Source organism: Cricetulus griseus, chromosome 2, assembly GCF_003668045.3.
Source record: "Cricetulus griseus strain 17A/GY chromosome 2, alternate assembly CriGri-PICRH-1.0, whole genome shotgun sequence".
Lineage (NCBI taxonomy): Eukaryota > Metazoa > Chordata > Mammalia > Rodentia > Cricetidae > Cricetulus > Cricetulus griseus.
In genome coordinates this window covers 194,671,448-194,698,774 of record NC_048595.1, presented here as the reverse complement: position 1 = coordinate 194,698,774, position 27,327 = coordinate 194,671,448, and the positions used below count along the sequence as shown (strand labels likewise).

The window sequence follows — 27,327 nt, the reverse complement described above, 5'->3', positions numbered from 1 at the left end:
CGTGACTCTACGTGGAGGCACAAAAGTGCCCCTGAATGGTGTCCTATCACTTTTGGCTGGATGCATATTAGAGTCTTTGTTTATCCTAACAAATTCAGTTGAGAAAGATTTGTAGTTCCATTCTACACTCAGAGAAACTGAGGGGCTTCCCCAGGAGTTATATAGAGACAATTGTAAGGACCTGGGCTCTCATCTGTAACCTACCCTTGTTAGACCCCCGGAAAACTCAGGTATCCGGGGTCCCAGGCCACGACCACGGTCACCCCAATCACCAGGTGGATTCGAGAGCTTGATGCAAACTGCATGAGACTTTATTGTAATTTAATGAGCTAACCCCATGTTAGCTCGGATCTTTCACCCACCTGCCATGGCGGATGACTAGCAAAGACAGCTCCTAAGGCCTCCTGAGAGATCTTATAGGACAGCATAAGGGGAGTGTCTAGGGGTACGCACAGGCTCACGATTGGTGTGCCTCCAGGCTTGGAGGGCTTGCCCTGTGTTGATTGGTCAACTGGTTGTTATGGCCCATAGACCCTCCCAGGGTGGTTGCTATGCTTTGTGCGTCATTGCTGTGCACTTGTCCATAAAGCACACCCAGGGTCATAAAGCATAGCGCCACCAGCTAACTTCTGATTGGTTCTTTGTCACGAGGCAGGCATCTGACTTTCTAGTGACTAAGACAAGGTCATAGAGCACGTGTTCGGCCGTTTTGGCTGCCAAAAGGGAAGCTGGTCCCTTCACCCTCAAATCCGCTTTCTTCCTATCTTATAGCACCCCCAACAGATATCTTATGAGACTCCCTTACAAGATACATAAGGCAGCAAAATCAATTTTATTATCTTTCATACCCACCATGGGAATATAACAAGGCAGGTAGGTATGCAAACATGCTTTTCTGTGTCTCCTTCAACTCTTACAACAGTGGCAAGCACACTGTATATGATCAATAAATACCTGTTCAGTGAGAGAATGAGTCAAGTAAGTTAGTGATAGGACCCTGTTATTAGCTCCTGGTTGATTGATCTTGTCCCCACCATATCAATACCACTTTTGCACTCTCACAAACATACTATTTTCTAATCATGCCCACTCCAGTTCCTAGCTGGCCTTAGAGTCTGAGTTTTAATTATTGTTGTGCAGTTTGGTAACTATGAATTAGGTCAGTTACCCCAGTATTTTGCTTGATTTCCCTATACATAATTCAGAATAATAGCAATACTCATTTAGACAGCTACAAATGATCAAAATACATATATAAAATACTGGACATAATTGAGCAAAGCTCCTCGTGGAAGTGGAATTGACTCTCTGCCCCTCTCACCAGATATTTTATTTCTCAAGATTCTATGGACAGGCCAGGCATTTCTTCTAGTTTGGGAGAACTTATTTGAAGTTGTCTGAGATAGGAGAGTTAGCCATACAAAATAATCCACCTAGTTCTTAATAACAGGGACTAGTCATCTCTGCTGCTGTCTTCATAGCAGTGTAGATATAGAGTGCTGTCAAGTGGTAGTGGAAGGATTCCATGGGCAAGACAGGACACACTTCATGAGAAACACTTTTCCAGCCTCTACTTAATGTCATATCTTTTACTGTCTGCTTGGCCAAAGTGAATCATGAGTTCATGATCAGATGGAGGGTTTAGAGAAGCAGGCTCTACTTTGATGATGGTCATGGAAAAGTCCTGATCTCACAAGGGCAGGTAGAGGAGCCATATGGTTCATTTAGAAGCCCTCTGCCACAATACATGAGATATTCTTAAGAAATGACCAAATGATCAAATAAATGGTAAGAACTCATAGCTTTGCCAGAATTGGGAACGATAAGAGGTAACCAAATGCTCCTAGCTGTGCATGTCTCCAAGGAAACATTTGTCTTTGACCTACCTTCCCTTTGAGGGGTCTCTGGCTACACACAGATGTGTCTTACTGTATGTGATTCTAAGAAGCTGACACACATGCTCTCAAGTGTGTCTGACTTTCTTCTGAGCCTTTCTCTCTCTGAGACCTTGTGTGTAAGCCTGTATTAAAGTATTCTAAACTCCAATGCTGTTCATTGAAATTATTGTTCTTGGGTATGACCCTGATGTCCATGGACAAGATAGAAGGACAGTACCTGAAGGACTCAGGAGAGACACAATATTATTGGGTGACCTGTGTTCAGTAATTGCACCATACGAACTTGATGACTGGCTCTCGCCTGGACTAATGGGTTAGTCTCCTGGACTAGCTAGGTCTTCGTAATACACTAATCAACTCTTCATTTTCTCATCCTATTAGGAAAGTTTCTTTATAGAAAACAACACAGAGATATTAAAAAGACTCAGTTCAGAGGAAGCTCACTGGGCCCATGAGGGATAACTTAGATGAAGAAATCAAGTTGAAGAGCAGGGACAAAGACAATTCCAGGAATCCAGGTACAGAGACTAATGGGCAAACTCTTGAGGCTATCTGGTCCAGATGAGTCAGCTCCAACCACTTTCCTAACCTCATGTCAACCACCCAAGATTCAGAGTCCTAGGGAGAAGTCTAATTAGCTCTGTTCAGAAAAGCAGGCCTGCTCCTTAACTGAAAGACAGAGGAAAGAATAACTCTTGGTTTGTTGGCCTGAACAACCTGGATGACAATGTCACTCAAGGAGATAGAGAGATCTGAAAAGGAGCAGATTCAATCTGGGGCTTTTACACAGTGGTCTAAATATAGTTGTTGGGTAGGGAGTCAATCCCATGTTCTTAGGGAATCCCAAACTCCAGGGAGTAGTCAGGCAAAACAGGAATGTGCAGAGCATTGGCTAGTGGCTGCATTTCAGGGACTGGAAAGGAGCCCCTTTGGAGAGAGTGCAGGTGAGACATAAGGGCTGAGAATTAAAGGCTGAGTGCTCCCCAGTTCTCACAGAAGAGGGGGGAGCTTCAGGAGACTAGATGGAGAGTGAACCATTCCATAGCACAGGCCCATTTATCATCTTTCTAGTTATTGTACACATGTGGATGTCTGCACTCAGCTCTGTGGATTAAATGGCTACACTGGCAAATCCACACTCTGTTGCTTCATATCTCATTTGCACCAGTTTTGGCGTTATGTTGGCTATAACTGTATCTTTTCAATTCTATAAAATTTTATGATAGTCTTCCAATTTGTATTTTAAAGATATTGGTATTTGGGGAACTAGTAAATTCATAGATTAATTCACGGAGGATTTGTATCATACTAAAATAAATAGTAAATCTTTTAATTCAACATTATGTATTTTTCTTCTAATGTAGAGAACCCTTGACTTTCTCCCTTTGTTTCTGGTTTCAATGTAACCCTGGTGTGGAGGCAGATTTTATCTGTTTTTAAGATTGACTCAAGTATTTGATGTTTTTGATAATGTTATTTTTTATTAAATTTGTGTTTTCTAGTAGTCTGTTGCTTGCATACTAAAATAAAATTGATATTGATATTATATCAGCAAACCCTTCTGAACTTACTCAGTAACTCTCTTATAGATTTTCAGTATTTACAACCATGTCATGAACAGATAATGATAACGGTGGCTTCATTTCTCCCTCTCTGGTCTCATTCCTTTGTTGCTGAGAAATGGGAGCAAAGCTGAACACAAAGAGTGATCCTGAGAAAGCCAGTCTTTCTTGAGTTCCTAGAAGTAGGTTTTAATAGATGTCACATGATGTTTTCCATAAGATATCCTTTGACATAGTCATGATAAAGAAGTTCCCTTTTGGTTCTAGATCATACTGTTTTTAAAATGAATGAATATTATAGATTATCAATCATGTAACTTTTTTTAAATTGAGATCATTTCTACTGCATAAAAAGTAAATTGGTTTGGGACTTACAAAACAACTCCCTAAAATGAACTGTATTTGGTTACATTCCATTCTCCTTATACATTTATATAGAATCCTGGGTCATTATGAGATTCACCAACCTGTTAGATTTTATATTTTCATCTTATTTGTAGATTACTTTTATTTATAAGTTTGTGTTTTATTTAAAATTTATTTTGAGGTATGTATGAATAGGAGTGAATGCCAGAGATGATAAGGCAGTTAGAGGAAAGAATTGTCAATGAAGGGCAGAAGAGGAATGACTGACAAGTAGACTCTGACAGGATGTAAATGGGCTACCCTCTAAGTGGAAGATAAAAGTGAGTAGGCTAGCCTTAAGCCAAAAGTATGGGTGAAAGGACTATCCTGAGGTAGAAATGAGGATGCTTCCTTCACAGAATATTAAGCATATATGGGGGAGGCAGCAGGTTTGTTGATGGGCATATGAGGAAGTAATGCTCATGTTATTGTCTCTGCTTACCCCACAAAAATCACAAACTGAGAATGAAGGGTATGGAGACTTTAAAGAGACAAGTTGAGAAATAAGTGAAAATGTAAAATTTAAAAATTAGAACAGTATTTTCTAAGTATCCATTTAAAATTTTGTGTTTATAAATTCCAAGTGAATCACAATTTTGTGTTTTTCTATATAGATTACACATAGAAGATACTAGTTTTGTAGATTTTAAAATATGTTAAGACAAATCAGATTGGGGTTTAATCATGAAGAATTCTCTTAGACCCAAGAAGATTCTTGCTGAGGGTGGTGGTGCAGACTTGTCACTCAGCACATGGAAGGCTCAGGCAGGGGGATTGAGAGTTTGAGGCAAGTCTGGGCTACCTAGTAAGAATTCATCTCAACAAAGAAAACAGGGATATAGATTCTTAGGAGAAACTTAAGATTTACATGGAAAGTAATACAATTTCATATATCATATGGAAAGTGACACAGTTTCATGCTATCTTCATGTCAGTGCCTGTGTGGTATATGTTAGCTTTGTCCCTTGAGAGAAATAAGTGAACTAACTTTGAGCCACAAAACCAGTGTAATGGCCAATCTGGATCCCATCGATGTTAACTTCCATTCCATCTTAACATTATGATTGCAAGGTAGTTACTTATCACCACCTCAACCAAACATTTAAAAGTAAGTGTAATCTAAGAACTAATTAAAATGTAGATATCATTTGGCATGATGAATAATATATTTTAGTGGGATAAAATCACTACTTGTTCTTTGAAATATTCAAGTCTGAATGGGGGATTCTGTATTTGCTTTCGTGGAGGAGTTTTGACTGTCAGGTTATCAGAAACATTGCTATCTGGTATATCCCTGCTAATAAAGGACACCAGGATGCTCCCAAGTCTGCAGAAGATGCCATTGGTACAGTTTGGCTGTAGGCACTACTTGGTTGAAAGGAAGTCAGGCACATTGAATACACAGAATCAGGGAGAAGGACATGAAAGACGAAATAAGAACACTTTATTTGTGCTGGGGAGGTCTTCCTTTGCCCCAGAATTCTTGGAATTTTACGCCTTGCTCATTAAGGAAATGAATTGTCTTTTTGATCAGAGAGACAGAGGGATGGATAGCTCAAGTGTGCCATATGAGTGTTCTCTCTTTACTCAGTAATGGCAGGTCAGCACCTCTGATTCAACACCTGATCCCTGCTAATGCCAGCCAAGACATTTCCATCCATTCCCAACCACTAGTGACCATTTCCTATCCCATCAAAGACCCAGTATCACCAAGTCTGTCTCTGTGCAGTGGTCTGTGATTGTCACAGATCCCCCAAATTATCAATTTCTAACACTGTTTTGTACTTTTTTCTAACCCTTTGTGTAATGTTCTGATTTAATTGCTCTTCATTAACTCCTGAGCATGTGTCTTGGCTTTTCCATTTATATGGGAACTAGATGTTATTCCCCTTTGCCTGTTTACTGGGTATCATATTCTCTAAGGGAACCATCTCGGGAGACTCTGTACAAATTAGAGTAGAAAATTTCCCCCTGGAGAGACTTCATAAACAAGATCTCCAGAGCCAGTATGATGAGCTGACAGATCATAAAATTCACAGAGTTCTGTCCAGAGGAAGGTCAGTGCTTGGAATAGTCAGCTATGACCTGAAGACTTGGGGACATGTGATCTGCAGCCTGTTCTGTGATTTAAAAGAAAAACTACACACCACATTTTCACTGTGAAAGTTACTAATCTTTGTGCATTTATTGAAGACCTTAGATTATGGCTTTCAGTTTTTATGAGCCCTATAATTGATTTTAGGGCCTTCTGTTAATTACTATTTCTATCATAGTACTTTATACTTTCCTTTCATATTTCTTGTCAAATTTTCTAACCACTTATTTGTGTACATATTTATTTTTTTAAATGGTTCATTTCAAGAAAGAAGAAAACCCATATTCTTTGTGTCACTCCTTCAACGGAAAAGCATTGTACAGGGATATAGATACGAAATAAATATTTGTTAATGTCATTGAATGAACAAGTATGCATCACACACCAGGCTATGCCAGGGGTTCCTGGTGGATACAGAGATGAAGAAGGCATAGGATCTTCAAAACTTTCCCTCAAGTGAGGACCTCAAGTAAAATGAATAAATTATGAAAATACAACATGACTAAGAAAAGCATCCACTCTTCTGAAATGTTCTGTCACAGGCAAGTGTGTGGGTGCTTTGGAATTGCACAGGAGGGAAATAGTAACAACTCCGAGATCTGTGAAAAACTAAAGTGGAGCTGAGATAAACCCAGACCAAGCTTTTATGTCTCTGAGATGTATGTGAAAAGTGTTCTTGCAAAATAGGAAGTCTGACTATATAGTAGTTTTCTCAATTCCATCTGTCTTAAAGATCTGCCTACACTCTGAGCCATCGAGTTCATGGTTTTCAGTTATGTGGCTCTTCAGTCTGGACAAATATGCAAAAGTGGGTAATGTCATTTGGCCATTGGTTTAATGAGAACATTTAAGCTGCATGTTTCCTAAATAAACTCTGAGGCATGACAAGGACAGTGAAATAAGAACTACATAAGTTCCAAAGCTTGGTGCACTGATGAATTTTTCTGAAGTTGAAAAACCCCTGAAACTTTGACAATATTCCCTAGAAAATGAACATGACAAAGTCTGTACTGTCACATATTCCCGGTGGGATTCAAAATTGACATAGACACTGAAAAATTTTGGTAACATCTAACACAATTATGTGTGTCTTTGTCTTCTGTTACAGTGAATCCTGATACTAGAAAACCTACTCCTAGCAATATAAGATAATGCTAAGCCAGCCAGAATATAAAAAGACACATGAACTACGTATGTACTAATTGCATTCCCTGAGTCTCCAATACTAAAAGCTTGAAAACAGCTTGGGTGGTTTCCCACAGAGGATAGCTTGAGCAAACTGCTGATAGACCTAAACTGTGGGGCATCATAGCTGAGAAAGGGAATAACAGGTAATTCTTTATGGTGTTTTCTCTAGCTTGTACTGCTAAGTGAAAACAAAAAGCCAACAGACTTCAGCTAATCTATAGACTTTACCAAGTCCTGATGAAAGTTCTGGATGGTTTGTGAAAACTGGAACCAAAGACAGGGTGTGGTGGTGCACATCTTTAATCCTAGCACTTAGAGAGGCAAGATAGTGGGGTCTCTGTGAGTCTGAGGCTAGCCAGAGTATTCCAGGGCAGTCTGGGCTGCACAGAGAAACCCTGTCTAGAAAAACAAAAACTAATAAAACAATCATACTTAATCTATAAATTGCTCTTGAAATTTACAAAGAACTGGGTGTGGTGACATACTCTTTAAAAGAAATTTTTAAATTTTTTATTTTTTGAGATTATACTAGTACACCATTTCTCCTTTCTCTTTCCTCCTTCTAAGTTCTATTATGTGCCCCCTCCTTTGCTTTCTTTCAGATCTGTGGCCTTTTTCTTTAATTGCTGGTGTGTGTGTGTGTGTGTGTGTGTGTGTGTGTGTGTGTGTGCGCGCGCGCGTGCGCGCGCATGTGCTCCAGAGTGCATATTTCTAAATGCATAAATACAACCTGCCCAGTCCATATTATGAAACTTCTCATTGCAACAGAGACCACTGCAGAAAAACACAACCAATCAATAGGTTGATTTGTGGAACCCAGTCTCAAATGATGTATCTACAGCACAACTCCTGCATCTAAGTAAGACTCAGGGATCACTGAACAAGACAGGGCAGAAAGATGTTAAGAGCCAGGGAAACCAGGAGTTTGCTGTGAGATTATGACTCCTGGAGATGTCAGAAGCTGCATCCTTAAATTCTCAACTACATGGCTGCCTAAGCATGAGCTGAATAAGGATAATACCAATAGACAACATGCTAATGTGGAAAGATGCAAACTTTTACTACCAGCTCTCAGGAAGTCAAGCAGGTAGATCTGTATGAGTTTAAGGCCAATATGGCTTACATAATGAGCTCCAGCCAAGACTACATAGTGAGAGAGACCTTGACTCAAACAAACAACAAAAGAAAAGAAAGAAGAGAAAGACATTCACATAGAATTCAATAGCACACAGAAGATACTCTTATTTCAAAAATTAAAAAAGGAAAAAAGTCCCAGTTTAAAGACTGATAAAAAATGTAAATAGAGTTTTTTTTTTCCAAAATGGTGAGTAGCCAATAGGTTCTCAAGAAGGTGTACAACATGCATAAATCCTGGGAAACTGCAAATCACATCTATAGTGGAATACTACTTCCTGTGCATTGGGATGACTACTGTTTTCAAAGCAGAAAGGCATGAATGCTAGGAAGGATGTGGAAAAATTGGAGCCATTGCCCTTGTGGATAAAGATGTGAAACAGCATAGCCACTGCAGAAAATGGCATGAGAATTCATTATCAAAAATGCTAAGCTCCTCTCATGATGTGCACACCATGTCTATTTTGTGACAAGGGTGACTAACAGCAACTTTACTATGCTTGGTTGGTATAGACAGTAAGAGTAAAAGTAACACAATTTTCAGTGATGCTGTGGTGAGTGGTGGTGCTGCCATTCTGACAGTAGTATGTGCATCTGGTGGGAGAGAGGTATCACATAGTTTTATGTCTGTCATTACAGACCAACACCTTCAGAAACTTACTTTCAGGACTTACTTTCTTTATGAAAATTAATGTGTTTATTGTAGATTACACTTGATTCTGCACTTGTCCTGTCTCTCTGTGTGTGTGGGGGGGGGTGAGAGAGAGAGAGAGAGAGAGAGAGAGAGAGAGAGAGAGAGAGAGAGAGAGAAGGGAGGGAGAGAGAGAAAAGGAGAGAAGAGGGAGAGAGAGAACACTTCCAACAATCATCTTTGTTTGGAGTAGGAATTATATAAGACAGCTAGCAATATGCTTTTACATCATAAAAGTATCAAAGCCTACTTGGTCATATCAATGTCTGTGTTGTTGCTTGATTATGTCTCCCCAGTTCAAGAATGAACATTACACACTAGCAACGGGAATGATAACACCAAACCCATGAGCTCATTTCATGTTGGTTGCTTTTGAAAGTTATTAGGAAACAAATCATTTTGAAAATCATTGCTAAAGGAGAGATCACTTTTAAATATTTGTTTTAATCTTTCATATCTGAACTATGTCTCACCATAGCTAGTTTATTAAATCATTTTCCTTATTAAAGTACTCTATTTGAAGCATAGAGGAGAAAAGACAGAGTTCAATTTTACCACTCTGAAAGAACTTTAAGCTCTAGACAGTGATGCCTATGGCAGATAACAGTACAAAGTAGATCTATTAATTATATACATGTTTATTAAAGTTCATAGACTCAGCTATAAAATAGCTTTGCACTCCCCCAAATAAACAATACACACAACATGCATTTCAGTAAACCTGTGGACCAATCTAGCAATTTTCACAAATACAGACTTGTGAAGCATATCAGAAGCAGGACATGCATGTCATTTGCAGAACTCCAGCCTCCTGAAATGCCATGACAAAAATGATTTGATTTCTTCAACAAAACTTTTGCTAGAACATAAAAGATGTTGGTCAGGGAAGCTATAGAATACAAGGCCCACAGGATCTATAAAATTTCTTGGTTAAGAAAAAGTTTGATTATTTCATACATGAATATCATGTGTTTTGATGAAATCCACCCTTCGTTCCCTCCTCTCTTATTCCTCCACTATCTTCCCATTTGGTACCCCAAACTCACTGAGTCCACCTAGTGCTGACCATATGTGCATGGGTATGTGACCACCACTGGAGCGTAGATTCTCAATGACTGCATGAAAACTGAGTCATCCTCCCTCAATAGCTAACATTGCCAATGGCTCTTCAGACACAGGTGGGACTTCCTGAACTCCTCCTTGCATGATTAAATTTTAGCTCACTTGCTCTTGTATAGGTCTTATGCACACAGCCAGTGTGATAGTGCTTCATGTGTGAACAGTCCTGTCATGTCTAAGCACAATGTTACAATGTTTTACTGCAGTTATTCACTATCTCCAACTCTCACAATTTTTCCCCCTCTTCCATGATGATCCTTGAGACTTGTGTAAAGTGTGTGTTATAGATGTTCCATTTAGAGCTGAGCACAGCAGTTTCTTGTTCTATATGTGCTGACCGGTTGCGGGATTTTGTTGTTGTCACCATCTACTGAAAAGGAAGTTCATTGATGAGGGGTGAAAGATGCATTAATATATTTGTATTAAGACAAAAGTTTAGGAGACAATTTAACACTGTGTCCATTTAGCAGAATAAAAGTATTGGGTTCTGCCATGGGGCCTAGGGCCTAGCCAGACATGTGATTTGTGCCAAATTAAAGTCATTAGACATGTATTCTGTCTTGTGTAATAGGCTTTAAATACAATTATAGAATGGTTGGTTACTCCCATAACATTCATGCCACCTATGCACAGCTGGGCCTATCATGTCAGAATATGTGCTATTGTAGCTTGCAGGTTTTACAGTGAGGTAATACTGATGATTACCTTTTCTCTCCTAGTAGAATTCTTAGACTGTTGCAGAACTCTGGAGGCTACTTAGTAATAATGAAGCTTCCAGGCTAGTACCAGTTTATTTTCTCCATGCCGTATGACTCAAATTCCTGGTTTATCTTTACTAATAGGGACTTACCATTGAGTTTTGGAGGTAGTGTCAATAGCCCATAATACATCAGAGGTGTGTGTGTGTGTGTGTGTGTGTGTGTGTGTGTGTGTGTGTGTGTGTGTGTCTATGGAAACACATTTACCAATTCCTTGAAATTAGGTACTCATACATGTCCCTAGGCTTTTTATTTGATAGCCTATGTTGTCTACAAAAAACATTTCCCCTCTTATGGTGTGATTTCATTTAAACTCCTTTTATATACGATACACACATCTATGTTTATGTATATTTTAGGAAGTTTCTACAGTAGTAGTTTTCCATGACTTTTTCAAAGGTCTTTAATGTTAGTTATCTCTCTCCATACTCTCTCCTCTACCCTGACCTCCCAGGGTTGTATAGTAGTTCAATTTAAGGAAAGGAATTTCCTTAAATTAGTGTAGAATGGAACTATGGACATTGAGTTTGTATTTGGTGAATGTTCCTAGATTCATTTATGCAGGTCAGAAGCCAACATGGTTTGCTCGGCAACTAACATTGGATACAAGTAGAATAAAGCATTTCTTTCATTTTATTTGCATTTAAAAGTCAAGTAAAATACAAAACAGAAACTATAAAATTAAAAATTACATAAATCCCATCATTTAGACAAAGTAAGTTTTTGGCAGAAAATTTTATGCATGAATCAGCATTATTTAATTCCTTTTTATTTTGTATGTGTTATGTCTTTTAAAATATAGCCATTATATGTACACAGTATATATGCATATATGCACATGCATGCCTGTTTTTGTTTGTTTGATTGTTTGGTTTTGTGTGTATAATACCACTGTGCTGGCTAGCTTTTTGTAAACTTGACACAAACTAGAGCCACCTGGGAAGGGGGAACTTCAGTTTATAAATTGCCTCCATCAGATTGGCCTGTGGAAATATTAGTGAACATATGACCTAGTAAATTTCACATGCATCAGGGCTAGACTTGTCAATGCTAGCATAGATAGCTAGGAACTATGCCATGCTGTGACATAGGAAACCATGGCTACAGAAACCCAGCCTCGAGCCTCTGTGACACAGTGCTGAGTTACCAGGAAGGTCTTTTTATTTTAAAAAAGTCAGATTATGTTAAGAGTCTGAACATTCAGTGTATCACTAAATGATGCTATGCTTGCATGTTTTTAATTAATTTCAGAAAATTAAATGCTTATCTTTTCCCTTTGAAACTTAAGAAACCAAAGTAGGATTCAGATGGGATGAGCTGAAGAAGGAAGATGATTTTTAACAGTTAGACTTGACTTCACAGCTTAATAAATCTCTATTTCTGATGGCCAGGGGAGCATGTTGCCTCTTGCCTTGGCCTCTTTACTCTTTGATTATTAATCCCCTGCATGTTGGAACACTGTTGTTAACTTGTCGAAACTGGCACTTGCATCAGTTTGTTCTTTGGATAGAAATCGCTTAACTCAAGCCTTAGTAAAAGTGTTTGCTTATTCACATTGAATTCAGTACAAAGAATATTTACACTTTGAGTTTAGTGCAACAAAAGGAGAGGAGAGCCCCTGGTGTATCAGCAGGTCTGAGAGTGCAAGGCAATCAACAGCAGAGTGTAATGTAGGTCTGCTCCACAGGCTAACTTGTAGTTATATGTATATGTATGATTGACACTGTATTTTCCCTTCTTTTGCTACCAAGTCCTGATTCTCACCATTCTCACTCCATCAGCAACTCAGCTCTGGAGCAAGAGCAGCCTGAGGTGCAATAGACCTTGGTGTGATTACATATTAACTATCCAGGGGGTGGCTCACTGAAAGATCTCCTGAACACAGTGAATATAATTTGTGTTGGTGCAGTTGGAAGGATTTCAAATGGAAGTGTCTTGATCCAGCAGCTTTCCTGGTGCCACCACCAGCATATGTAATTCCTAAAGATAATACCAAGCACGCACATCTCAAAGTCTTAAAAATCACTTCCTGCATTTGTTTTATTTCCCCAAGAGCTTAATTTCTGACATCTTCTCTGTGAATATGAAATATCCTTTGTTGAACCAGTGAACACCAGGGACCACCAGTCTTCATTATACCATCACCTCCCTCATATTAATGCTTTGTTGAAATTCTCATTCCTTATTGTCTATAAATCTCCTCACGCCCTTTAGTATTTGTCCCATCATTGGTGTTCTACAGTTACTCCTGAGACAATTCCTCACCGAGAATTTACATGCTTCCTCAGCTACTGCTTGCAAGCACTTAGTTCTTCAATGCAAATAAAACTTCAAAATGTGATTTCAGTGGCATTAGAAAAACAGAAACACATCAAAGCAGTATTGATTTAGATAACTTTGTTGTGACAATCAATCATGCCTGAGTCATGTGCATACCAAAACAAATAATGCCCCCAAAAGAAGTCTTTACCAAGACGCTGTGCATATAAACAATTTCCCGTTTCTCTGCTGGAGGCTCTGTGTATACATCAGGGGCCCATATGGGGCTGTCTGTGTCTCACTCCACCTCCCAATCCTCAGCTCCATGCTCCTTCAAGTGAAGAGCTGGCATTTGTTCATACAGCAGCCATTGCACTTGATAGTGATCCCTAGTATCTATAGATTTGTGAATAACATATATTTGGCCCATGCATTCTCCCCCAAACTCAGGCTTCTCCACCATCACTGTTGTTCCAACAGTCTAAACTATACCCCACCCACAGAGTTCTCTTTCTTGTTTGTGATTCATGATGTGATATTGTTCTCTTTCACATGTCATTTTGTCCCTGGAGAACCAGGCTGTATCATTTATTATGATTTTTACTTTGCCAAGGCCACTTAAACTTCACTGCTCCCTAATTTCTTCATAAAGAATGAAGCATGACAGCAGCCTAGTAGGGCTTACTTCAAGTACTCTATCCTGTAAGTGTAGTTGCTGTTTATTTTTTTTAACTCTTAGTGTATGCTTTACATGTATTCATGTGTGAATATAGGTACACTCTCTCATATCGGTATACATGGAGGCCAAGGTTGACATTGTCTTTCTTCAGTTGCTTCTCTACCTTACTTTTGAGACAAGCTGTCTTATCAAACCTGAAGCTCATTATTTTGGAAAGACAGGCTGGCCAGACAGTCCACCCCCAACCTCTGATGGGCCATGTCTGGCTCCCAGTACAGGGGTTTCTCTCACTAGCCCCCATGCCATGGTTTTATCCCAGTGCTGGGGATCTGAACTCAGGTCCTCATGCTTTTGGGCAAGCACTTTGCCCACTGAGCCATCTCTTCAGCCCTAATATTTATTTTTCTAATGTTTTTCCAGGTATTCCTTCCAAGACGAGGAAGACATGTTCATGGTGGTAGACCTGCTACTTGGTGGGGACCTGCGTTATCACCTGCAGCAGAATGTCCACTTTCAGGAAGACACAGTGAAGCTGTTCATCTGTGAGCTGGCCATGGCCCTAGACTACCTGCAGAGCCAGCGCATCATTCACAGGTCAGTCAAGTCCAAGAAGACTATCCCAGGGGTTAGATAAGAAGCTGCATTGAACAAATATTTGCTGATCACAGCATTTACTGTTCACTTAGTTGTTTCAGCAGGCCCTTCTGGGTTGGTTGGTTGCCCCTGTGGGTAGTTGGCATATAGAGTTTAATTTATCCAAAGTCACAGTAAATGACAAGACTAAAAAGCACTCTCAATGTCTATTGGTACTTGGTTATAGCTATGCATATAAAAAGAGAAGGAATGGTGACAGGTGAGAACTTAAATATTAAATTACTTCATTTAAATAGAAGTAGAAGCATGCAGAGGGAAAGATAACAAAGAAAATCCTCATAGGAGAAAACTTGGTTTAATGCCTTCCTGTCATGGCAACTGTATTAAGTGACTCCTCCTGGTGTTCACTGCTAACAGGAGCAACAAAAACAAGAAGTCTCCTGCACTTAAAGAATTTGTTTTAGGAAAACAAAGGGTTATAAAGGGATATGTCCAGTAGACAGAAAGGGTTACATTACAGTTGTGAAAAAAATTAGTAGCTTTAGTGAGGATCTCACATATCATATCTCATTTATCTCAAAAACAGCCACGGTAAATGATCAGAGCACCTACTGTTAGATCTGTATTAATTATGACAAAACCATGGTTTATAAATATGAAATTATCACCTAGGTTTATTAATAACCAAATCATCATCATATCTGTTGCTTTTACTGAGGCTTCCTTTGTGGTGGGCACTGGGAGGCATTTCATTACTGTTTTGATTCCTTGAGCATCAAAAAGGACTTCCCATTTGATCATAGTGTCCCCATTGTACCAAAGAAGAAAGTGGGTCAAAGATTTGCTAACAGTTGGTACCGGCATCTCCAGCCCCAAGTGAGAGTGAGAGAGAGCCATGTTATACCGAGAACACTAAATATCCATGTGAAAATGCATACATCAATTATACATCATTAGATAAAAAACAATGTAGATTGTTTTTTTTTTCCTAATCATGAAAGAACTGACTGAGATTTTAGTACACTTGTGGCTCATTTATAGGCCTGAGTTGGATAGCTTATTTGGCCCCTGCACTTATCTGTGCCTTTTCTGGATCAGCTCTGAGCCTGTGTATGAACAGGTACCACCACAATTTGTAAGCACATGAACTAGTCGCCTTTCTCTTTTCTGGCTTTAAGTGGGTAGCCTTAAGTTACTGTTTATTTTTCCATCGTTGGAGGGGCTACTTGTATTGGAAATGTGCTCTTTAAGTAATAGTTAAATAGAAAGCTGACCAGTTAATCACACAGGACTTCAGGCGGCAATTTACACACCTGGTGTTTTGTGGGTAATTGGAGATCTTGTTTTGAAGGTCAGGCTTGCTGGCTCTTGGCAGCTCTTTCTGGGAAGAGCTTTATTCAGAGAGGAATTCAGGTGGGAAATTCACCTGGAACCCAGAAGGAGCTCACTCCCAGCTGGTGACTGTTGTTCTGTCTCTTTCTCCCTCACACCTCACTATTCCCATCAAATTTGGGCCACTTAAATAATGTAGTACACAAGAGATGACCTTCTTATTCCTAGCTTTTTACACTCACACACTATTTACTTCATCCAGCTTTTGAGAAGGCCTGTTTGTGCTAAAACGTCTTCTCACGTGGAAATGAAGGAAAGAAATGTGGACATTCTGGATCCACATTGAAACAAACTGAGATGCTGCCTTTCTGGAGTCACAGAACAAGTGTGATTCTGCAGCCTGTGGGCCCCACTCACCTCCCATGCATTTATGTGGGCCCCACTCACCTCCCATGCAATGTATTTTATAAGCCACCAGAGCATTTTGCACTTCTGAGAAGCTCTGACACTTTTTGATGTGCAATTGCACAATTTGTTTGTGCCCTTCTACTCCAGGAGTAAAGCCTTGAGTGCTTACCTTCTCATTGCCTTGCTATTATTTGGTAAAACTATGAAGGGATTCATGATGGCTAAGCCATGTAAATGACTAACTGGAAGCAAATAATAACTGCACATTTAAAATATGAGGCATTAGAGCCAGAGAGATACCTCAGTAGGTCACAGGGCACCTTAGCAGAGAGCCTGAGATCAAAATTCTCAGAACCCAAGTTAGGAATGTCACAACTCTTTTAACTCTACTTCCAGTGATGTATGATACCTTCAGTATTCAAATGCACTGCACTCATACTCACATATACTCCACACAGAGACATACACATGATCAAGGAAATATATCTTAAAGAAATATATGGCACATTAAATCCAAAGATTTTAAACTTCCATCATCTTTATGTTGAGTCACATAATTTATCATTAGAAAAGTGTGCTTCTGAAAGCTAAATAGGATGTTTAAATAGTCTTCCCCAGAGGAGAGTCTGTAGACTGGTTATCTAATATTAAATGTGCAGTCTTGAAATCATATACATAGAAGTAATATCATACAGAATGAGCAAGCTGTATCTATATATTTAGAACTATATACATACACATAAATATGTATGTATGTAACAACAATCAAAGAAAATGAGGCCATAAATTTGAGAGCAAGTTGGAGTACATAAGAAAGTTTCGGGGTAGGGAAGGGAAGAGGAAATGATGTAATTATATTTAATCTCAAAAAATAAATAATATTGCTGAGATGATAGTTGAAACTCTAATATGTTCTAGTAAATTAAAGACATATTACTAGTGATAAATTTCTTTCATGACAATGGGCCAAATAGATACTTTGAATATCAATAATGAGGCTCTTTACTATTAAAATGCCAGATACCAATTCAATGTGTTATCATCTTGAAATGGTGTCCATTGGCTTTAAAAACCAGATAGAGGTTGAATGTTGCTAGAGTCTGAGGAGGGTGCAGAGTAAGGTGAAAATGGCCACCTGCCTGCAAATACCCATATTCCAGCTGCACAGACAAAGATGTACACTGAAGCCACCAGGTAAGAGGGTGATCTAAAACCAGAAGCTGAACATATGACAAAGGCTGGAGTATAGTAAAGAAAATGTTAGATAAAGAAATAGTTTTGTAAGAACTCAGAGTATTCAAATGAGGTTTAACTGGCCAAATCAGGGATCAGACTAGACCATGTAACAGGGACTGAATAAATGCCAGTCTTGATTCTGGAACTAGGGGATGGCTCATTCAGTAGGATGCTTGCTACAAAAGGGTGAGGACATAAGTTTGGATTGCTAGCACTCACATAAAAAAATACACACATCTACAATCTCAGTAAGTGGGGACTGGTGATCACTGAGAAGCTCTCCAAACTGAATTGTTTAGTTCCAGGTTCAGTGAGAGACCCTTAAAATATTAGGTCAAGTGTGATTGAAGATGTGTAATTTCAACCTGTTAACCTCAACAAAGTACAGGTATCCAGATGAGTACATACTCTCTGCCTCCACATAAACACACTGTCTTATTTAGGGTTACTGTTGCTGTGATGAAACACCATGACCAAAAACAAGTTGCAAAGGAAAGAGTTTAATTGGCTTACACGTTCACATCACATTATCAAAAGAAGTCAGGACAAGAACTCAAGCAGAGAAGGAACCTGGAGGCAGGAGCTAATGCTAGAAACCATGGAGAGGTGCTGCTTCTTGGCTTGCTCCTCATGGCTTGCTCAACCTGCTTACTTATAGATCCCTGTACCTCCAGTACAGGGGTGGCCCACTCATAATGAGCTGAGCCCTCTGTCATCAATCACTGATTAAGAAAATGTACTACAGGCTTGCCAACAGCCCAATCTTATTCAGATGTTTTCTCAATCCAGGCTCCCTCCTATCTGTGTCATGTTGACATAAAACCATCTAGTATACACACCACACACACACACACAGAGAGAGAGAGAGAGAGAGAGAGAGAGAGAGAGAGAGAGAGAGAGAGAGAGAGAGAGAGAGAGAGAGAAGAAAAAGAGAGAAGAGAGAAAGAGAGCTCATTCTATCTGAAGAAATACAAAATGGGCTCTGTTTTAATTTTGTTCTTACATTGATGTCCCTGCCAATGATATGTTTCTAAGACACTCATCTACTTTACCATAAGCTCCATGTGGGATATAAATGGGTCTTTGTCTTATTCTATCAATAGAATTTTTCAATCCATAGATTTGAAACTTTAAAGTTCCCATAATATGGAAAACATTGAGCTAATTTTCATCAATTTCCAGAGCTTTGACACAGTTGATAAAGGGCTTGTATTATAGCCTTAATTTTGATTGATGTAATCAATCAAAATTGATGTAAACAACAAGACATGTCTCTTGTTGTTCAAGAAAGACAAATGTTTTCCTATGCTCACAGATTGAAAACTGACTTTAGTTTTCAAAGTGTGGCAAATCCTATTTTTAATACCCCCTTATTTACATTAAGCCAGTCAGTGAAGGCTTTATAGCATGGCCAAAGTAATCATTTGCTTTTATTAAACATAAAAGAGCCCAAATTCATTGTAATTCTTGTGAGGAGAGCAGTATTTGATTAGAGTGCCACACTCCCTCCAATGACTAATCTGATGGAAACTAATTATTGTAAGCCAAGAAGGAATTGGTAGTCATTCTCCTGTCACATGTTGAAGAAGACTCAATTATGAATTTAGGCTATGGAGATGAGCTATATAAGACCATAAACAGTAAGTTGTCTCAGAATAGAGTAGATGGTTGATTATGTTTTCCTCCTAGTAGAAATAATTGCACTCTAATGAAGTTGTAACTCACCAGTTTCCAAATTCCTATAGGAATGAGATAAAAATCCTATTAGATAATTCATTTAAATAATCACTGCCCAACAGAGAAAATTGTGAAATTTTACCTCCCATCGATGATGGAAATATTGAATAGGGAATAATAGAAAAGTTTTGATTATCAAGAAGAACACAGGATTGTGTTTTCATTTATTACCTTTGTCTTCTTTGTGATGGTGAGAGGGGCGGAGGGACCAATAAAGGCTGCCAGCTTCATTCTGAAGCAAGATGCAGATAAGATTTAATCTTCAATTGTCAACGCTTCAGACTGATGTAGCAACTTTTAAGAAGCTCCTAGCATCTTTCTCAGGAGCAGTACCTTGATAATGAAAAACAAACAAACAAAAAGCCTGGGGACAATGACTCTAGCCTATTAAGGGTACCTTTAAAGCGTGTGGTTACTTAGCCAATGCTGCAGAGCCGAGGCTCCAGTGGTGATCGAGATGAACGCTCTGTTGCAACATTGATAACAATTTATCATGAAAACACGGTGTACAAATAAGAAAAGCTTTTAAGTTTGGGAGCATGCCTTATAAAGTTTATAAGCTGTTGTGACTCTGTCCCAGTCTAGGCCATCATCACTCATACTCAGTTACATCTTCCCAATGGTCATGGTTATGCTTCTAATTGCAACTTCTGAGCCACAATGCTATTCATATAATGCTTTCTCTCACTCCCAAATGTAACTTCTTATGGGTAAAGAATGTTTACCCAAGTTTAATCACCAACACTTGGCACAGTAATCAATGTAGAGAGTTACCGGATAATTTAAAGTAAACATATGAGTCAAAGCAGCATGCACAGGTGACTCTTGGACAACTGTATGGGTTAAATTTACAATGGATGATGTTTTCCAAAGCAAATCTTAACTTGCTGTACAAATTCCTACTGTTGGCTTCAGGAGAAGAGATTCTGTGACACCTTTGTCTTGTATCCTTTATAGGAAACAAGACATTGATTTAACACACATTTATTAGCTCCCAGTTTCATTGGCTTGGGATTACAACTGAGGTTTCCGCAATGCTGCTGTCTTGTTGGACAGAACTAGATTTTCTTTCAATATTAGGCAGGATAAATTCACCCAGGAAGTTAGTAGAATTTATTCCTCTTGAAGCTGCAGGATTCATGGCAACTTGCTTTGTCAAATTAACAAGAACACCTAGACTCTAGAGTGAGCTGACTAGTAGGACAGCATTTACATCTTCAAATAACAATATATAATATTCTATAACCTAATCCCAATAGTCCCAGTAATCCCAAAACAATGTTGGTTAGAAGCAAGTGATAGAACTTGCTTACTCAAGGATATAAGCAAGAGGTGGAAATCACAAAGGGCAGTGGTCCCCATAATGTCTGTTTGGCACTTTTCTCTGAAGAATTATACTGTGCCACATACCAATGCCAGTTTCCTTTACAAGTTTAGGCAGAGCTCTGAACTTCTCTGTCAAGGAAGAAGAGTGGGGCATTGATGGGGATCAGAGGGATTCCTTCATGCATAAGTCTCTAGGATGGCTTCCTCTTTGCCTCAACGGGATGGTCTTTAGTGTGAGCTTGTCTTTTCTCTGCTCTCTACCACACATATATTCCTCTCTGAGAAGGCTATGTGACTGAAATGAACTGCCTGACAAGCGAGTGACAAACAGCTCTTAGCACAATTACCAGACAAGTTCTTATTTGCAATTCAATCGTGAACCAAAATCATACTTGTTTTCAGTGAAGGTCTTTAGCTTATTGCAGGCAAGATCTAGGCCAGGAGGTCACCTTGGCATCTAATTAACACACACTGTAGCATCTTAGCAGTCATATTTTATTTTCTTAAGGTGATAATTCATAGGCAAAAATGAGATCCATTTGGTGCTAATCATTCAAGAGACAGATCGGTTCCTAATGAATGAACACAGTGACAGCTAACCCAGTGACAGCTCAGCTTTGAAGCCTTAGGAATGAGTCACCTGGTGAGATATTTTTCTCATTCCTGGATGTGTTTACTTCTTTTAGCTCACCAGCCTTTTTACCCAATTACTTTATAGTTCAAAGTACATACGTCATTGCGTTAATGACTTAACAAGAGTTATTTATTATACACATACCAAGACCTTGCCCTATGGTACTTAGCATGCTGCACACAGTGTCCCATTTGACCGTCAACGATATTTTGGCAGTTAAGTAACTTGGCCATGTACAGTTAGTGTATGAAGACTAAATTCAAATGCAAGATTATCTAGCTAAAGGTCCTGACTGGGTGGAGAGTGACAGAGCACTTGCTTTACTCTTAGGGAGCTGTGGTTCAATCCCCAGCACTGAAACAAACAACAAACAAACAAACAAAATAACCAGAATGTCCCTGCTCTAACTACAGACTTCCTTAGTTTCTGTGTAGTACTACTTAGCCAATTGTGAGATGATTGTGTTTGGTGTGTATTGTGTGTTATTTTGTATTTCCCCCTCCCTATTTTGCTTTGTATTGTTGTGATAAATGACCAAAACCCATGCAGAGAGGATAAGGTTTATTTCATCTTGCAACACTGAGGTCAGTAATCCTTCATTGAGGAAAGTCAGGACACGAACCCAAGGCAGAATCCTAGAGGCAGGAACTGAAGCAGAGGCGTTGGAGAAATGTTGCTTATTGACTGCTTCTTCTGGCCTGATCATTCTGCTTTCTCATACAGCTCAGACCGCTTGCCTAGGGATGGCATTGCTCACAGTGGTCTGGGCTCTCTCATATCACTCAACAATCAAGAAAATGCCCCCATAGACTTGCCTAAGACCAAGTATATGGTAATAATTCCTGAGTTTAGATTTCCTCTTCTCAGGTGATTCTAGTTTGTGTTAAATTAACAAAAAGTAAGTGCCTCAAAATGTGACCTTTTGGGAAGCAGGATCTTTATAGAAATAATCAAAGCTAAAATAAGATCATTCAGATGGGCCTTGTTCAGACATGACTGGTGGCTTTATAAAAAGAGGCCATCTGGATGTAGAAGGACAGACAGACAGACAGACAGACAGACAGACAGACACACACACACACACACACACACACACACACACACACACACACACATACACGATGGCCACAGGAAGATGAAGGACTGGAGACATATGTATATAAACCAAAGAATAGTAGATTGTCTGTATACCAGAAGATGTAGAAGAGGCAAGAGAGGGTGATCTCTGTGGAAGCTGGATCTACCGATCCTGTGACTTCAGACTTGCAGCCTCTAGAACTATGAGACAGAAACTTCCAGGAGCAGCCAAGCATATGATGCAGCATGCAGTTTTCTCCCGCTGTTCAGATCTACTTCTTCTTGCCTTTTTTCTTTCAAGTTTAGTGAGATATTTCAGCTATCTACAGCATTTTTATCTGACTTCTCTGGTTGAAGTTGTCACCTTTGACTTTTATATATCTGTAAAGGAGGCTCTTTATCATTTACCATAGCAGTATGTTCAGTCTTTCTTTCTTTCTTCCTTTCTTCCTTCACTTCTTTCTTTCTTTCTTTCTTTCTTTCTTTCTTTCTTTCTTTCTTTCTTTCTTTCTGTGTACTGACAACATTTGTTCTTTTGCAATGAAATATTAAAATTAGGTTTCAGGCTAACATCTTCTGTGGAGTGCCAAAAAAAGGGCTGTTCTCTTTGTCTTACTAAATCTTATCTTTAGAAGATCACAAGCCCTTGCAAACACTCTCTTTTTCTAACTGCTGTAGCAGAGGGGCTACTTGAGCCCTAGAAACATAACACAGTGCAGTAATAAGGGTATTATGTTGCTGTGCTCTGTTCAGCACCTGCTCCCATGCTATCAAATAATGAATGAGCATGAATTACACACCGTGAAAACAGGAGAATCTGTCCTCTTGATGTCATGCATCAGACAGTTGCAAAGGGCCTTTAAAATGTACCACTCACCTACCCACCTTGGAAAAAACAAGGGAATGCTCGTTTACAGCATTTAACATTTAACTAGGCTGGGCTGAACTTTTAATAATTTCAATAAAGAGTCTCATTAATATGTAACCTATGAGTTTCATTAAATACAATTTCATTTAGTTTAGCATGCATTACAAAATAAAGTAAAAGCTTCACTCTTTTAGCTTTAATAGTTTAATACTAAATAGTATTGCTTATTTATGCATATGTCAGGATCATAACTCTGAGTAGTATTTTGGGGGTGGAGTAAACTTCCTCTTCCTCCTCCTCCTCCTCCTCCTCCTCCTCTTCTTCTTCTTCTTCTTAAAGATCACAGCTAATGAGATGACACAATCAACAAGGACCTAATTCCTGAGGGAGCTGTGTTAGTTACAGATTGCATTTAGTATTTAATAGTAAATAAAGATTTGAGCAGGCACGCTTCTGGGAGGTGTGGGATGCTTTAACACAGGCAATCCGGAAAATTGACAGCATTGGTGGCAGGCCTAGCCAAACAAACAGCTCTTAGGGTGTTTGTTACGTCCTGGTGCAGAGCAGAGGGCATGTGAGGGTAGGAGTGAGGCAACAGGTGTGAGCAGAGCCTAGATCACTACCACATTCAAACAAGTGTGATGGCATAGCCCGGCTTTATATTTGTGCTTAGGGAAAAGGCAGAGCAAGCAAGAAAGGGCATGCATTTGAACTTGATTTTCACTCTACAGTGTGGGGTCACTGAGTAAGGATGGGAGGGATTAAAAAGTTCCAGTTAGCTAGTCTCACGTAGCAAGAAAGAACTCATGAACCCACGAGCTGACCCATTCATCTTCTTATCCTGAAGATACAAGATAGACATATGTTCTGTGAAGCCCAACTAGCAAATTCATTCTACTTCAAGGGCATGGCTGTGTACTACCAAACTTTGTCATGGATTCTATATAAGTGTTTTGGAGACTAACATAGACTTGAGCACACTTTATTTATTTTGTTTTCTTTCAAGGCAGAGTTTCCCTGTGCACCCCTGACTGTCCTGGAATTTGCTGTGTAGACCAGGCTGGCCTTGAACTCAGAGATTTGCCTGCCTCTGCCTCCCACGTGCTGGAATTAAAGGCATGGACCACCTTGCTCAGTTTATACTTAAGTATAATGGAGCTTAGGCTGTGTTGCCATGTGTAATGAGTAAAGCCTGTCACCTTTATAATGTCACAATGGTTGGATGAACATTGGAAATATCTGTTCACTCTTGACACTCTCAGTTTATCATCAGTGTTTCATGTCCTAGGTCTTCCTATACTGTATCCTTGTTAATTATTTGTTCAGAGTTTTATGAAATTTAGCCGAGCAGTTACTTTGTGCCAGGTTCTGTAGTAAGAAATTTACATGTGTCCCTTATTTAAATCATCATAACCTTATGACATAGAGTTTCCTTCTTTCTATTATGTATACTGGTTTAGAGCTCAATAATGGTAAACCTAAACTCACATTGCTTCCAATAATAAAACAAAATACTAGCACATAAAACTGGGAAAAAACAGATGTGAGTTTATCTGCAGATTACTTATTTCACAGTCCAGAAGCAGCATTGACTAAGCAGCTTCTTTCTCTCATATGCTCTTTCTATGGCCCTTTCATCCTCAGTCTGCTCCTCCATGACATGCTAAGAAGGTTCTTATACTCCATGCTAACTCTTCTGAAGTTTTCCTCCTAAAAATCTTCCCTCAGGATATCAAGGGAGCATCTTCTGTAGCCTGGAATTACTCTGCCTCCCACTCATTGGCTCAAACTGGGTCATCAGTCCATCCCTAGTCTGGTAACTGGAGTCATGTGATAGGATATTTCTTAGCTTATGCCTAGAGTCAGCCCGGAGTAGATGCCCTCAAAGTACATGGAATCGTGTCTCTTTAATAGCCAAGTGGAAATTGCAGTAAATATTAAGAGAGTGAAGAATGCATGTTAGGAAGGTGATCACATTTACACATAGTCCCAGAACTAGGAAGTTGCAGATTTGGAATTTGAACCTGGGTCATCTGACTATAAAGCCCACATTCCTAGCTTCTACCTCAAGTGAAGCTGGAAATATAGGGGGCTGGATTGAACAATTTGTTGCTGCCATCATGTGACTCTGTGAATTAATATACCTATGTATTTAATTTTAGGTTGCATGTGTATATTAGTTACACATATATATGTATGTAAAGCCTGTTGTTACATGTATTTTTATGAAATATATGTATGCATATATAGTCAAACACTATGTAACATAGTAAAGCATGCTTGGGGCTTGTGTTTAATCTGTACAAACTTCTTCATCATCCTGTCACAAACACATGAGAGTTCTTTCACTCCAGTCAGGTGGAAATAATGAACAGGAAAAGGGCAGCTTCCGCTCGAGTTGAAAGCCTAACACTTTTCATAACCTGAGACTTAAAGAGTGGCCTTTACTTTCAGAGACCCATCCACATCTTGAGACTCACAGGTGTATACCTATGACTTTCATTGCCAGCCACTTAGAGATCTAAGCACACAAGTCAAAAATATATTGTGTTTTCCAAACCAGAAGCTTATAGCTGTGCGGCTCCAGAAACAAAGGCCTAGGGCTGCCTGGTTTCAAAGCCAGCAAGCACCTGCAGGTAGCCAAGTGAGACTTACTGCTTCATGTGTTGACTTATAGTGGCCCAGTAACAGCCCATAATACCATTATAGCTTTCAAGCCCTCAGTGTCAGTCCATAAGCTCTTAGCCTGCGGTATCTCTGGAGCTCTTCTAGGGCTGGGATCTGCAGCTCTTCTGTTGAGCACTTCATAGCCTGTCACCTCATACTCTGTAGCCAAGACTTTGCTTCAGGCAGCTCTCTGGAATTCCTCAACTATCTCTGAGCTGCTGAGTGTTCTGAAAGCTTACAGACCCAGCAATTTCCAGGGCATATAGCCCCATAAGTCATTCTTAGGCTGCCTTATGGCTGTTGCTATTCAGTGCCTGGGACTAGAAGCCTGATGACTTCATCTATTCTTAGTGTAACCAGCTCAGCCTACTTCATCCATCATAAAGATCATAAAAAAGTAAAAGAAAAAAAATATGGCCTAGTGTCATAGCATAGGGATGTTGTCAGTGCACAGGCAAACTTTCCTGGTGGACCATAGAAGACTGACATAGGATGCTTATGCAGTCATAATAGGGGAGGGGCAGACAACAGGCCCAATTTCTGCAACATAGTCAACAGGCTTTATGCTGTTCCAGGCTGGGAAGTGCTCCCTACCTGGCCTGGGTGGAGACAGCAAGATGAGATGACCTACTGGGAACAGACTGTAGGCAGGTTCACCTAGAGGTCACTGACATTCTTTGTGACTTGAATATCTCTTAGAGATACTGCCAGCTGTCCAGGGGCAATTGTAACTGGAGAGAGGCCAGAATGGAGGTTAGTGCCCTGATGCAGATGGTGGGTCACTAGGTAGCACATCTGTGCTTTATTGTGAAGGATGGACTATGCACATTCCCACGGCCAGTGGTCTCTTTTCTGTAAGTCAAGGTTAAAACTAGCTGCCTTCAGTCAGGATGGCCCAGGAGGTGTGCAGGACTCAGTGGCCTTGGTGTATGTCAACCCTCCCCCTGCGATCCAGGGAGGGGGCCAGTTTCAGAGACAAGACCCACCTGGGCAGAGTGAGTTTGAATTGATTTGATGCCTTTGTTTGGTCTCTGTATGAAAATGCTAATGAGAGAAAGATTGTGGGAAGGCAGATTTTATTCTGACTTCCCAGATTGTGGCTCTCTGAATGAAGCACGGATTCAATTCTTGGCTCGTTTTTTTTTTTTTTTTTTTTTTTTTTTGTGTGTGTGTGTGTGATGGGCAGTGTGGATACTGACAGTTGCTGCAGTCCTGACAGCTGGAGTGGAATTTCCTCAGAAGGTCCAGGAAGTATTCAAAGCTGCCATGATCACAAGCCAGTTGATTGTCACGTAAGGAGCATCATGATTGACAGCTCCTCACTCAAGGCAGCTGGACATAAGAGAAGGGTCTGGAAGCTGCCCATCAAACAGTGTGTCAGGAACAACTTTGATTACTTAAAGGGAAAACAGAGTGTTTACAACAAATATTTGATGTCTTTCTCTTGGAACTTTGCCTAACATCACCTACTTCCATCAGTCAAGTACATGTAGGGAGGGCTGTCTTTGTCTGTCTCAGTACCATTTATAGAAATAAATGATAGAGTATGCTTGCCTAATGTTCCTAGATGGATCAACCCAGTGGTAACTCAGAAGAGATCTGTGAGAGTACCACACCCATGCCCACCACACTAGTCTCTATTCTTTGACCTTCATGAGCA

The 27,327-nt window shown here is 39.6% G+C and overlaps 1 protein-coding gene across 1 annotated transcript in view; it reads left to right on the top strand.

Annotated features, from left to right (window-relative positions):
• Stk32a (serine/threonine kinase 32A) overlaps positions 1-27,327 on the top strand; it is a 73,156-nt gene that overhangs the window by 6,498 nt on the left and 39,331 nt on the right. The window contains exon 3 of the mRNA XM_035439046.1: positions 14,209-14,382. Coding sequence (XP_035294937.1) covers positions 14,209-14,382 — 174 coding nt within the window. The remainder of the gene's footprint in view (positions 1-14,208; positions 14,383-27,327) is intronic.